The 12,962-nt window shown below is 39.8% G+C and overlaps 5 protein-coding genes across 7 annotated transcripts in view; 4 read left to right on the forward strand and 1 right to left on the reverse strand.

Moving 5' to 3' along the window:
- The window catches only part of LOC100123215 (zinc carboxypeptidase-like), a 35,532-nt gene extending 22,586 nt beyond the window's left edge, over positions 1 to 12,946 (reverse strand). The window contains exon 1 of the mRNA XM_016983439.3: positions 12,858 to 12,946. The gene's annotated coding sequence lies outside the window, so the exon portion shown is untranslated. The remainder of the gene's footprint in view (positions 1 to 12,857) is intronic.
- Positions 1,401 to 2,607, forward strand: LOC116415960. Its single transcript, XM_031921823.1, has 4 exons — positions 1,401 to 1,523; positions 1,635 to 2,178; positions 2,253 to 2,411; positions 2,494 to 2,607. Exons 1-3 carry the CDS (start codon positions 1,454 to 1,456, stop codon positions 2,380 to 2,382), a joined length of 744 nt encoding a protein of 247 aa, XP_031777683.1. The 5' UTR covers positions 1,401 to 1,453; the 3' UTR covers positions 2,383 to 2,411; positions 2,494 to 2,607.
- Positions 2,500 to 4,201, forward strand: LOC116415959 (prolow-density lipoprotein receptor-related protein 1-like). The gene is made up of 2 exons (XM_031921821.1): positions 2,500 to 2,807; positions 2,907 to 4,201. Exons 1-2 carry the CDS (start codon positions 2,538 to 2,540, stop codon positions 4,086 to 4,088), a joined length of 1,452 nt encoding a protein of 483 aa, XP_031777681.1. The 5' UTR covers positions 2,500 to 2,537; the 3' UTR covers positions 4,089 to 4,201.
- On the forward strand, positions 5,268 to 8,319 carry LOC100123249 (low-density lipoprotein receptor-related protein 2-like). Its single transcript, XM_016983450.2, has 6 exons — positions 5,268 to 5,458; positions 5,541 to 5,940; positions 6,021 to 6,222; positions 6,297 to 6,558; positions 6,634 to 6,950; positions 7,030 to 8,319. Exons 1-6 carry the CDS (start codon positions 5,389 to 5,391, stop codon positions 8,170 to 8,172), a joined length of 2,394 nt encoding a protein of 797 aa, XP_016838939.2. The 5' UTR covers positions 5,268 to 5,388; the 3' UTR covers positions 8,173 to 8,319.
- Or217 (odorant receptor 217) lies at positions 8,559 to 11,181 on the forward strand. 3 transcript variants are annotated; one of them, XM_016990351.3, is made up of 9 exons: positions 8,559 to 8,799; positions 8,877 to 9,002; positions 9,076 to 9,189; positions 9,344 to 9,537; positions 10,225 to 10,353; positions 10,435 to 10,525; positions 10,604 to 10,740; positions 10,820 to 10,952; positions 11,031 to 11,181. In XM_016990351.3, exons 1-9 carry the CDS (start codon positions 8,629 to 8,631, stop codon positions 11,085 to 11,087), a joined length of 1,152 nt encoding a protein of 383 aa, XP_016845840.1. In that variant the 5' UTR covers positions 8,559 to 8,628; the 3' UTR covers positions 11,088 to 11,181. The 3 variants fall into 3 exon arrangements, with proteins under 3 accessions (XP_016845840.1, XP_031777525.1, NP_001177579.1); NM_001190650.1 differs by having other exon boundaries at positions 8,629 to 8,799; positions 9,344 to 9,624; positions 11,031 to 11,087; XM_031921665.2 differs by lacking the exon at positions 10,225 to 10,353.
- Positions 12,947 to 12,962: the final 16 nt, after the last annotated feature.

Consider the following 12,962-nt stretch of genomic DNA (forward strand, 5'->3'; position numbering starts at 1 on the left):
CCGAGCAGCAGCAGCAGCAGCAGCAGCAGCCATAACTAACACACCATGTCGAAAGCTCGTAAATAGGCTCTCGAGGGCGCGAGCATATTATACTCGAGACTGTCGCGTCGTCATTGTACACGAGGCCTCTGCAATATTGCCGGAGCTTTTACGTCGATTCGATCCGCGTTTAGAAGACTAGGTGTCGCTTTTTGCGAGAGAGCGACCGAGAGAGTAGTGTCAAAGCGAGATTGGATGACACGCCGAAAGATACATTGTGCGGAGGACGCGCGCGTTTGATTTTCGCCCGGCGGAAATATGAAGAGTAACGGCGTGCAGCGTCCCTGTGTGGCTCTGCGCATCAGGGATATGACAGGGAAGACGAGTTTTTGAGGAGATGGATCTTCCCGGGGTTTTGACAGTTCCGAGTAGGTGAGCTGCGTGAGCTCATTCTTCTTTTGTATGCTGATTTTATTACTTTTTCACGTTTTACGTTGATCAAACTTACATGAACTAAACGAGGACGGAAAAATACGGAAAATCAGGTAGGTTCGAACCTGATGCTGTAAATCGGGTGTTTTTTTGAGTCCACTTATTGGGCGTTTTCGATACCTCGGCACGTTTTCTGGTAAATGTTACTAATTATAGAGGACGGAAAAATTGTTGATCTTTTTGAACATTTAATTGTTCCTGAATAAAGCTTCTGCGAACATGTTATGCGAACAACAATATAGTTTTAGTTGTCACAAACAGATAATCAAATTTTTAATACTTTTGTAAAATTTCATGAACCTTATTTTGAATGTTGTTTAGTAAGTTACTTTACTTTATTCGACAATCATATACTGCTAATTTATTCCTCGTAAGGACAATGTTCGATCAATGTCATGGACCTCGACCAACGAAACCAGTTTATATGCGTATGATATTCGATTCGCTGTTCGCTCGCCCTACGGCCCTGATAGTCGTTTTGGCGGCGAAGACGAAAACCGGGCCCATGCAAGTTTTTAATTTTGAATTTCTTGTTGTTTGAACAGTCCTCCGAGATTCTTATATTGATGATTTATACAAAAACTTATTGTATTATAAATTACCGGTACTCGGAAGCTAAATGATCCATATCTTCAAAAGTTAACTTTTGTCCCATAATTAAATTCTTATTATGATGCGAATAACACCTAATAATGAATAACAAAAAAAATACTGATGTCTTTTATTATAAGATCACGTCAAAATTAGTGTCATTATTTTTAGGTAGTATTTTAAAAAACACCTGCCCAGCATGAATTAATAGTCCGTAATGGTTTCTCTTTGTCGACAACTCACGTGCAGGGAGTAATCTTCGCGATGCGTTGGGGAATTCCGAAATCAAAGATGTGTACCGTTACCAACGCGGCAGCATATATAAGGAGACTGTGGGTAAACCTGTGCAGTTCAAGTCTGGTGTTTGTCGAGCTTGGTGCAGTAGGCGAAAATGTTGTTTAAAAATATATTTTTAATTCTTCTAATCAAGTCTGGGCTGCTGTTAACTGCTGCATCCGCCCGTGAGTATAAATTACTTTTTTTTTGCATTAAGAGCGAATGAACTCGCGATGTTTGATTCAAAATTTCTCCCGTGATAAATATCGCATATTTTTTGTTTTTGAAATTTCCAGAGCAAGAATCAACTAACAACAGCAGCGACCTGGTGCTTTTTCTGCAATCTCGTGCGCACTTTCTTCATTTCGTTAAAATTCCTACAGCCGATCTGCCATCCCCGTCAACTGGATACTTGACCAATGTTATGCTGAAACCCGACATACACATAAACTCGATAGATTATCATCCGCGTACTAAGACGTTTTACTTTACGAACCCACGCGTTGGTTACTGGTCGAAAAACGCCCAGCTTTCCTCTATTCCCTGGGATCCAGATTTCATTTGTACGGCAGCTACGGCCGAGGTAAAAGATCTTCGACTTGAAATGAAAGATGATTCCGAAAAAAAGGAGCAATCTGATAAAGATGATTCCAAAGAAGACGATGACGAAAATGCCGATAAGGTAGCCTTAATGAGCGAGCTGGATAGACTTGTTAGCGCTGCTACGCAGGGCAAACCGGTATGCTTTGTTGATAAGCTTGATAATAAATCTGTGATTTTTAATAAAAAATTATCAGAACTCAAAAAACTTGTACACGAAAAAGAGAATTGGAATCCCAGGTAAATGCCATTTTTTTATTCTTGAAAAAAAAGGATTCTGTAACTCAATTCTTCATAATTCATCTCAATTACAGATCGATTGCGGTAGATTACGTAGGCGACAAGATATACATCGTGGACACCAGCGATGCGGCCGTCAGCGTCTATGATCTGGATGGCCGAAATAAGGCCTTGGTCTTCCGAAACGATAACTGCTTACAATGATACCATTTTTTGGTCCAACGGCGGCACTTGTAAGTATGCCAAAATTAAAATCGAAGAATTCTTTTATATATTACAAGCTAACGAATTAAACTGTGTTCAAACCATTTGCAGCTCTGGCCGAATCTTTCTTGTGCATTAGAACTAAGTGTTCCATTATGGCTTGTCGAATGAACGACACTGATGGAAGTTGCATTAACAATAGTACTACAGTTTTCGATGAAGGAAAACTTCTAGCATCATACAGTATCAAGTCTATCATTCGGCATCCTGAAATCAAGTCGAATCCTTGTGAAGTGGACAATGGCGGCTGTGAACACCACTGTTTGCTTAAGCAATCGAGTGTCGATGGTGACTTGGATCGAGGTTGCATTTGCAGAGAGGGATATCGTTTGACGGAAAACGTTAAAAACTGTACCAAAATTAAGGTGCGTGAAACTTCTCATAACCTTCAAAATTTTCTATATGTCGATGCGATGTTACATGACAATAATTGTTTTTTTTTTTTTTTTTTTGTTCAAATGTAGGTTACCGATGTCTACGATGACTTTTATCTGCAAAACCCAATGAACTTGTCATCGCTGTCGAATCTTTCCAGTGAAAATATTTACCCTATATCAAGAAACCTGTTGTACCGGTTGAAATACGAAAGACCAAATCGCGTCTTCGTTCAATCGCCTTTTGTCTATTTGGAAATAGATGAGAATGGCAAAAGAGTTCAAGAAAAGCAATTTGGAGAACGAGACTCTATGACATCTGATGAGAATCAAGATTATGCACTCGCGTTTATCGGTCTGGGTCATGTCATGTCTTATAGCTGTAGAAATGCTGATCGAGATCTAGTGTGGTCGAGAAACTCATCATTAGCCCAAGTTGTGACCTACGATTGGATCACTAAAAATGTATACTACGTTAATTTATCAAACAATAGCGATGAACAGCCTGAACTCCTGGTATTCAGATTCGAATTACCGGGAAGATTGTGTGTGAGGGACCAGAAAGAGGTTTCGCACTACCTAAGTCAACACGTCGTGAGCATAGCTAAAATTCCAGAACCTGCATCGATGGAGATACATCCATACAAAGGTTACATCTTCGCATCGCTCCGTAATGGATCACTCATAAGACTGGACACGGATGGTTCCAATAGAATAGACTTTCCTAATGTCAATAATTCCGTCATTTTGGCGACGGATTTGAGCGAAGACAAAGTCTATTGGTTGGACTCTGATGGGTACGTAAACTACGCGAATCTAGATGGAAGTGATCCTGGGCAACTGTTCAAGAATCCGATAAACCAAACGTTGACCATGAAAATTTTTGGTAACTGGGTCTATATGACAGAAAAAACAGGCGAAAACTGGAATGGTGACAAACTAAAGTTATGGCGCTTCAACAAAGTAACAGGGAAAGCATCAGGAACTCTAGAAGATTTAAGCAAAAAGAGTCAATTGTACCGTGAAAGTTTGGGCTTCAAAGTAAGGGACAAAGACGCGAAGTACGTCAACGTTGACGATAATCCATGCGCCGTCAGTAATGGAGGTTGCGAATCAATCTGCTTCGCAGTACCGTCGAAGGAAGGCTCTGGCAAACTACGAAAAGTTTGTGCTTGCGATTCGGATCAGATTCTTTTGGAACATAATGATAAGTGCCAATATCTGAAAAACGAGGAGCCAGAAAATGAGTCTGAGGAATACGAGGATGAATAAAATGATTGTTTCCTATTCCCGATGTCTGTGATAGTATATTTATCAAATAAATAATTTGTAGTCCGTAAATCTGTAGTACTGCTGAAATAAATAATATGTTGTAACCACGAAAAGCGAAATACTTTTAATAATAAAACATTTTATTAAAATTTGATAATAATCGAAAAATATTTACCTGTTGATACATAATAATAAATACAATCTAAATAATGTGACGAAATAAAAAGTTTCTAGAAAGTTATTTATTTGCAGGTCATTGACAGTGCGTTGCAGCGGTAGCAAAGTATACCTCGTGTACAAGCACGATATTCGGTCAATGTCGTGGACCTCAAGTGGCCAATGTATCTTTCAAAACCAGTCCGTGTACGATACCATGCGAAGCATTGGTCGAACCCCCCAAAGGCCTGATGTTCGTTTTGGCGAGTAAGTCAAAAACCGGATTGAAGCAAGTTTCGAATTTTGTATTTCTTTTTTCTGAATGAATCTCGTTAAACTCGCTGTATTTTTATGGTTAACGCAATACCATATATTGTATAATAAATTATTTGTACCTATTATGAGGCCATTTAAAAATAGTGCAATTATTGCGAGTTAACTATCTCCTCTACTACAGTTTAAACTTGCTGGTGTAGAAATTTATTAAAAAATATCAAATCGGGAAATCCATAAATCCGTGGACGAAAATGGGACCAACAAGCTACGCGTCTTGACTGCAAAGAGTCTGTTGGTTTGATACCATAACGGCACAGTATCCTTTGATTCGAAGGTTTTTCCAGTTTCACAATTACACTGACGGATTCGGAAACTCCCAAGCCGTTGGTACCGTTCCCTATGGTGAACAAACCGTCGTGTAAGCTGTTGATTAATCTGTAAAGCTGATTTTCAAGAAAAAGTCATAAACATTGTTAATCGCTGATTGCACCTCAATTTAAAAAAAAAATACCAATAACAGTAGTTTACTCTAACTCTTATGTTATGCATAATTTTTTGGAATATTAAATGTCAATAAATAACAATTCACATAGAAAAGTATACATCGAACCTGTTTGATGAGTTTAAAGAAAAAGATGCTCGCGATGGGCAGAGCACAACACGAATGCTCAAGGAAATGTACCGTTAGCCGACCGCCAGAGCATATATATAACGGGAGTAGACAAAAACATCGTCAGTCGAAGTTCGCAGACCGACTGGTTCACTCGCTCCTTCTCAAAGATGTGTTTTTCCTACTTCTGCTACGAATAATTATATGCGAGTGTGTGATAATTTTCAGTGAAGATAATATACCAGTTTCGCTTCAACAATGCAGGCCACGAAGATTTTGTTATTCGTAGCTGCCAACTGCCTTTTCATCAGTGCTGCAAAATCCAACGGTAATGAACCAATACAAACATAGATATCAAGAAACGTAATAATAACAATTACACTAATCGTTTTGGAATTTACATTTTGTAGAAAATGTCACGACGAACAAGTACAGCAGCGACGAGCGACTCTTCGTGTTTAGTCCATGGAACGGTTTTTTCTACGTCACCGAACACTCGGCTGATCACCCGGTGAGAATCGTGACGTTACCGAAAACCAAAGTAGCCAATCTAGACTATCACGCGCCCTCGAAGACACTGTTCTTCACTAGCCCAAGATTTGGCTATTGGACAAAAAATGCCAAGCTGTACTCGGTACCTTGGGATTCGGACTTTATCTGCCAGAATAAATCCGAAGGAACTAGACAGTCCAGGAAAGCTATCTTGAAACCGTTCAATTGTTCTGTTGATAACGAGGGCCATTTGACAATGTACAAGGATGTAAGAGGAGAAATCAAAGAGCTGCACGAGGAGGAGAATTGGAATCCCCGGTAAGAAATAATTCATTAGAATGTAATGTTTTATTTTAGCATAGCTGACGCTTCTGATCGCGTTTGTAAATTTTGTATAGGTCTCTAGCTGTCGATTACGTTGCAAATAAACTTTACATCGTAGATACTTCCAATCGAGCAATTAACGTTTTCGATTTGGACGGTCAAAATAAGGCTACAGTCTTTCACAACGAGTCTCTTATACCATTCGAAGTAGCGGTCGATTCTCCTAGAGGTCTGATGTTCATTTTGGCTGCTAATGTAGAGCTTGAAGCAATGCAGGTAAATTTACTAATCATTATTTCACTGGAAAGAATTTGTTCAACAAATCGTTACAACTGTTCGTCATTCGGCAGATCTACCGCGCAAACATGGATGGGACATCACGGCAGCTCATCGTTAGTAAAGTAGAATCCCTAGGAAACTTTACTGTACGTGAAAAATTCGGATTTGCCATTAGTCCCCTGAAGAAGAGAATATTTTTCGCCAATTTCAATAATGCGATGGTCGAAAGCGTCGATTACGATGGAAATGGAAGAGCGAAGGTTGCCGAAGCCAAGGCACCGCTAACCATAACTGTATACAACGAGACACTTTACTGGTCGGATGCCAACACATGTAAGTTGAAAAAAAAAACAATGTTTTCTCGTGTAATAATAGAGCTATTTTCTCATAATCGTATCGATTTCATAGCTGCATCGAAACTTTACATGTGTATCAATAAAGAGTGCAACATCTGGACCTGTCAACTCAACGGCACAACCGGCACTTGCTTGAACGACAGCATAAAATTGTTCGAGGAAGGGAAGGAGTTACTGTCGTCGCATGGACTTAAATCCGTAGAGACACGCCCGCAATCTATTCAAAATCCCTGCGCAGCCGATAATGGAGGCTGTCAACATCAGTGTTTGATTAAACAGTCGAATGACGAGAGCCAATCGAACCACGGCTGCGCTTGTAAGGAAGGCTACTTTTTAACGGAGAACTTCAAGGATTGCATAAAATTGGAGGTACTATAACGGAGTGAAAAATATCGATAAAATAAATTCAATTTTCCAGAAGTAATTTTTTTACGTTATCCCATTACAGGTACAAGAAGTATACGAAGAATTCTATATCCCAGAATATATGAACTTCTCATCTCTGACGAAGCTAGCGAACAACAGTGTATTTCCCGTGTCGAAAAATCTGTTGAACCAATTGAAATATGAAACCGCTTATCGTATCTTGTACCAGTCACCTTTTCGCTTTTTAGAAATAAGCCACGACAGAGAGGACATTTTCGAGGACAGTCACTTCCCAGAGGATACACTGACATCAAATCCTAATCTGTCGTTCATGTTTAGTCTATTGGGTTTAGGTGACGTGAGATCGTACAACTGTCATACGCGACGCGAGCACGATTCCCCTGCGCTGAGATCCAACGAGAATGGATTCGCCGGAACGTTAGCTTTCGACTGGGTGACCAAAAATCTGTACTATGCCAAGCTATCGAACAACAGCGACGATCTGGCTGAACTTACGGTATTGAAGTTAGACAGGCCTGAAAGACTTTGCTTCAATAATTCTGATGAAATCCAAAAATACGTCAGCCCAGATGATGTATACCTGGCCGAAATTCCTGAACCAGTGCACATGGTGGTACATCCATACAGAGGCTACGTCTACGCGTCCCTTAAAAATGGTTCAGTAATCAGATTGAACACAGACGGCTCGAACAAAATCATTCTCGGGAATATAAATGATTCCGTTCTGTTGGCGACCGATCTCACGGACGATAAACTCTTCTGGCTGGACTCGCACCAGTACGTCAACTTTGCCAACCTGGATGGAACCAGTCCTAAGCGGTTGTTCAAGAGTCCTGCGAACAAAGTGGTAACCCTTCGAATCTTCGGTGATTGGGTTTACGTCAAAGACATGTTTGACCTCGTTAACGCGGATGAAATAAAGATATGGCGATTCGACAAGCTCACTGGGCAAGAATCAGGAAATCTCGATTTATCTCGTGATTCGCAACTTTGGCACGACAGTGTGGGCATCAAAGTCTCGGCAAAGGACGCGAGGAAGGTAGACGTTGAATCCCACCCATGTGTAAGCACTGATGAACCCTGTGAATCCTTCTGCTTCGCAGTACCGAGGCAAGATGCAGCCATGAGTCAGTTGAAAAGAGTCTGTGCATGTGGTACAGATCAGAAGCTTCAGGAGAATGGTTCTAGCTGCCATAAAATGTAGTGAATATTTTGATATTAGTATTGAAAATTAATTACGATTTAGAATTTTTTCATAATGTCTGTGATAGAAACTGATTTTTTGTAAAGCATTGTATTAATAATAATAATAATAATAAGAAAACCAATAAAAGTTCTTACGAAAATATTATTCAGTTGTGGTTTGCCACTTTTTTCCTCGATTAGGCCAAATCTCCTTTGTACGAGGGAATATTTTCTATTTTCATTACTATCGCATGCGTAATAAGAATAATATTGCGCTCGCTGAATTATTGAAGAAATAATAACGCAATAATTATGGGCAGTTAATATGTCGCGCGTCATCATTAATACATAATGCGATTCGTCGCAACTACGGTTGGATCGATTTCTGAAGAAGAGTATGGTGATTTCTTTATTTCCCTATGCTGATTTGTATTTGTAAGATTTGTAGGGATAATTTGATTTTTGATTTTCTAAAATGGGCATACCCGATCCAGAAAATCCTCTGGCAATTTTTTATACGGATTATTATAAATATAACAGAAAGCTCTTGGAAATATGTGGATTGTGGCCGGAGCTCAGCAGACCAAGGAAAATTATAATGATGATTCTTTTTGCGCTTTTGATGACGTCTCTGATAATACCGATGGTACATGTTATCCCTTTTTTATTTCAGATTGTTATAAAATAGTGCTAACTCATCGTTCGACAACCATTTTTATAAAGGGTGCTGGCGCCATACACTACTTTCACAAGGGTAGGATAATGTACGTGGTTGAAGATTTGATTGGTTTGTTGTACCTAACCGTGGCTTCGTCGAAATACTTCACGTACAGTGTATTCGAAGGAAGAGTAAGTTTTTCATTGCTTACCGTATGCTAACGGACGAAAAATAAAACAAATACTTTCTTTCATTTTTATGCAGATTCTACGGCTTTATCATCAGGTAGGCGAAGATTGGCGAACTACGACCGATGAAGAAGAAAGAAAAATTTTACAAGAATATTCAGAATTCGCACGATTGCTATCCATTATTTACGTGAGTAAATTTAACGTACATTCTTACTAAAATACTTGGAAAAAGTCGCCTATAAAATGTACACAGCTAGAGAAAGAGGAAAATAAATTTTACACGCGACTTTTCTCCGCGCGATTGGTAAATATAATAGTGGTTACACGTGTTCGACTTTCAGTTTGTCTACGCAGCAATTGGCGCGTTTTACTTTAACATGTCTCCGTATTTGCCTCTGGGACTGGACCGTTGGATGCCTTTAGAAAGCAATGAGAGCCGAGTTCGTATACGGACTTACCACCCTTATTATTTCGACCTGATAGACGCCGAAAAATACTATTACGAGTGTTACTTTTTCCATGGCAACAGTGTAGTGTACGTCTCCACGATGGTCGGTCTTTCCGTTGATAGCATGACAGCATTTAACGTTCAACATATCTGTGCATTGTTCCATATCGTGGGGTACATTATTTCAGTTAAAAGCTAACTCTTATTGTTATAAAAGACAGAACATTCCTGGTAGTAGTGATCACGATAGCGAGTCGCTAGAAACTTTGTAAAATTTGAAAAGCCCCGATAAAAAGTCACTATTGATCGAGCACCACTTTGCCGCTTATAAAAATAGCCGTTCTAATCACCCTCTTTTATTCGGCACACTCGCATTGTTTTACATTTGACATTCGGAGACTTACTGTATACACATGTAGTAATTATGATGCTTATTATAACTGGTTGTACCCACCAACACTTTGTTTGCACTAGCTTTGCAGAACCTTAATTATTAATTCTAATTGGTTGGGTACGGCAACTGTAGTTCTATTATGGACTGACAGCAGGTAAAATTGTACCTCGAATCTTCTGTGTTCTCCAAAGAGGATAATCCCGTCTTTATAATGTTATACTTATAATTAAAACCGATATCATCTGTTCCAAGGCAGACAATATAATACGGAGTATAATTACGCGCTAGAACGTATCGGAAATTGTCTACCAGGGACTTATACGTAAAAATTTTCAAATTTCAATTGATAACATTCAAAGAGTATAGCAAATTCTTTCTAGGCATAGACTGAGAAAGATTGGCTCAACTCTTGAGATCAACGCAAAGGGAGAGAAAATAGCAAGAGTCGATGACATAACAGTTGTCCGGCAGATAAAGCACGTCTGCGGCATGCACAGAACTTCAATCGAGTTAAATTTAGCTTTATATTATACATGCGTACATTGCTCTTATATTTTATAATGCAATCGTGATATTCTTCGAACTTTCAGTAGCGTCGAGTTACTTCAGAGCTCGTTCGGAATGAATTGGCTTGTGTTTTTGATCGGTACCGTTACGGGCATTGCTTTGCTCATGTTCGACGTAAGTGTCACCATAACGATACCATCAAACTTTTGCGATAAAACAAGGCATAACGAGTTTAGTCTTATCGTTGTTCAGCTAATTTTCAGCATGAAGCACCCGCTTGAAAAGATGACCGGTCTCGTGATTTTCATCGGCATACAAATTCTTATATTCTACATAAACTGGATAGCCCAGAAGCTGACGGACAGCACCGAACAAATTTTCCTAGCAGCGTATAACGATTATTATTATTATTTTCGTAATCCGAGCAATTATACGCAAAAATACCGATGTACGTTCTGATTGTCGTAGTTGCGAAACCTGCTGGTATAATCTGTCCGTGAAGGGACAGAAGCTCGTTTATTTCATGATGCAAAAAAATATCATCCCCCTTACTTTGACCGCCGGAGGTATTGCGGAGTTGAATTTTCAGCAGTTTGCGTCTGTAAGTAAAGCGCTTTTTACTCTTTGTACAATATGTGAGATGAAGCTATAAATAATTATACAACTGTGTTATGTTCAGGTCTCCAAGACGTCGATGTCATACGCTATGGTTATATTGCAAATGAACGATGAATAATTTATCATATTGACGTATCGCCGATGATAGTTTATATAATAGCCTATATAATTATTAAATAAATAAATAAATAAATATAGTGAGCATATTGTTATACGTAAAGAAATTCGAAAATTGAATTAAAGTTAGATGCGCGAAAATCATCGTGCACTGAAAATCAGAATGAATTATTTTTTTGTAAAAAAAAGTGACGCTGACAAAGTAATATAAGAACTATAAACAACGTAAACTCATCCGTAGCCAAAGATTGTAACACCTCCTCGCAAAAACGCCAAATCAATCTCAACAAATGGGTCAACCTCGAGAATATACAATAAGCCTTCGAAAAATCCGAAACTCCGAGCATAGAACGCGATAAATCTCGTCGCGCTAACAAAGCGCGTAATTCTCGCAGCCATATTCATCTCCAAAATCGCCGTAGACACGTGTATAGGTAAGCGGCGCATATGTTCCCGCGGCTGATAAATATTAATCGTATTTACATCTAATAAACGGGAGCCATTCATTCGCAGGTACACGCACACACACACACACATACACGTTTGCGGGAAAAAAGCGCGAAAATAGGATGTAGAGCGAAGAAGCGCGCGCAGAGGTAATTCCGTGAATTATAGCTATGGGCACACGCGTGTATACCTACGCGCGAGATTACTCGAGTTACAAATTCGAGCCCATAGATCGTGGGATTAGATCCGGCCGTGATGCGGTGAAAGGAGCGATCGACTCTCGGACTGTTTGAGCAAATATGGGGTAGGTTTACGCGCGGTAATACACGTGGTACATACATGGGCCTGCGTGTGTGTGTGTGTGTGTACGATATGAGGTAACATTCACTTTCAATAACAAATAATCAAATTTTTAAAAATTATTTAAAATACATGCAATATGTGGAACGGAATTTCTTTCCTGTCGCGACAAAATACACAGCGGCTATAACAATAGAGACTATATAGGGCGCACGCTAACGCTTTCCCAAAATCTCGCAAAACAGCCCCGACGACGCGTCGGATAAAATTCGCGAAAAGGGCCCTTCACACGAACACAATACATTGCGCTAAGGTATTATAACGCGGGTCACGTGCGTCTGATGCGTCCGACAATCGCAAAATGATCAACGACACACGAGGCGCGCGCGAGAGAGAGAGAGAGAGAGAGAGAGAGAGAGAGAGAGAGAGAGAGCATTGTCACTCTCCCGCAACCGACCCGTCATTATTATCCAGCCATACGACGGAAATTATCCGTCGATCCGGTTGGATGTCGGATTAGACGTATAGTTGCTGTCGCTCCTTTTTTCCCCGAAAAAGAGCAAAAATCAGCATAAGCCGCTTATACGTTTGAAGGGGCTCGCTTTCGGCAGCTGCAGCGCCATATCGCTTCGAATTAATCCCGTAAATGCCGAAATTAGCGAAAATCGGTGAAATTTCGGGAGCACCAGATGCTGCGGTGGTAGTGTATTTTGAGAGAAATTTCAGAATTTTTTATTCAAGCGTGGTCGAGTGTGAAGAAAAAAATTAAGAATTAATAGCCTTTATGCGGCAGCATTATTCAGTCATTTAGAGTTCGATGAAACTTTCTGAAAGTACTTTTTTATAAACGATAGTTTCCCGTGAGGCCGACGCGAACCTTTTTTTTCCTCGTCGCTATAACTTTTAATCGGTGCTGCGTACGCGGCTAATGCTGAATAAATTATTCGTACTAATACTCATCATGAAAATCTCTATTGGCAACAACGACATAAAATTAATAAAAACCGAGGCGTATTATACTCACGTCGTAGATAAATAATCAATGCATCTATACTCGTCCCTGACTGCACTCTCCTCCTCCCATATACGTCCATTTCTCACTCGGTCTCCACATCACTGCACTGCACAC

Source organism: Nasonia vitripennis, chromosome 1 (assembly GCF_009193385.2).
Source record: "Nasonia vitripennis strain AsymCx chromosome 1, Nvit_psr_1.1, whole genome shotgun sequence".
NCBI lineage: Eukaryota > Metazoa > Arthropoda > Insecta > Hymenoptera > Pteromalidae > Nasonia > Nasonia vitripennis.

Coding starts and splice junctions, on each gene's coding strand:
- LOC116415960 (XM_031921823.1), top strand. CDS start 1,454: ATGTTGTTTAAAAATATATTTTTAATTCTTCTAATCAAGTCTGGGCTG. Junction 1,524..1,634: donor GTTAACTGCTGCATCCGCCC/GTGAGTATAAAT, acceptor TGAAATTTCCAG/AGCAAGAATCAACTAACAAC. Junction 2,179..2,252: donor AAAGAGAATTGGAATCCCAG/GTAAATGCCATT, acceptor TCTCAATTACAG/ATCGATTGCGGTAGATTACG.
- LOC116415959 (XM_031921821.1), top strand. CDS start 2,538: ATGGCTTGTCGAATGAACGACACTGATGGAAGTTGCATTAACAATAGT. Junction 2,808..2,906: donor AAAACTGTACCAAAATTAAG/GTGCGTGAAACT, acceptor GTTCAAATGTAG/GTTACCGATGTCTACGATGA.
- LOC100123249 (XM_016983450.2), top strand. CDS start 5,389: ATGCAGGCCACGAAGATTTTGTTATTCGTAGCTGCCAACTGCCTTTTC. Junction 5,459..5,540: donor CAGTGCTGCAAAATCCAACG/GTAATGAACCAA, acceptor TACATTTTGTAG/AAAATGTCACGACGAACAAG. Junction 5,941..6,020: donor GAGGAGAATTGGAATCCCCG/GTAAGAAATAAT, acceptor AATTTTGTATAG/GTCTCTAGCTGTCGATTACG.
- Or217 (NM_001190650.1), top strand. CDS start 8,629: ATGGGCATACCCGATCCAGAAAATCCTCTGGCAATTTTTTATACGGAT. Junction 9,625..10,224: donor GCATTGTTCCATATCGTGGG/GTACATTATTTC, acceptor AATTCTTTCTAG/GCATAGACTGAGAAAGATTG. Junction 10,526..10,603: donor TTGCTTTGCTCATGTTCGAC/GTAAGTGTCACC, acceptor ATCGTTGTTCAG/CTAATTTTCAGCATGAAGCA.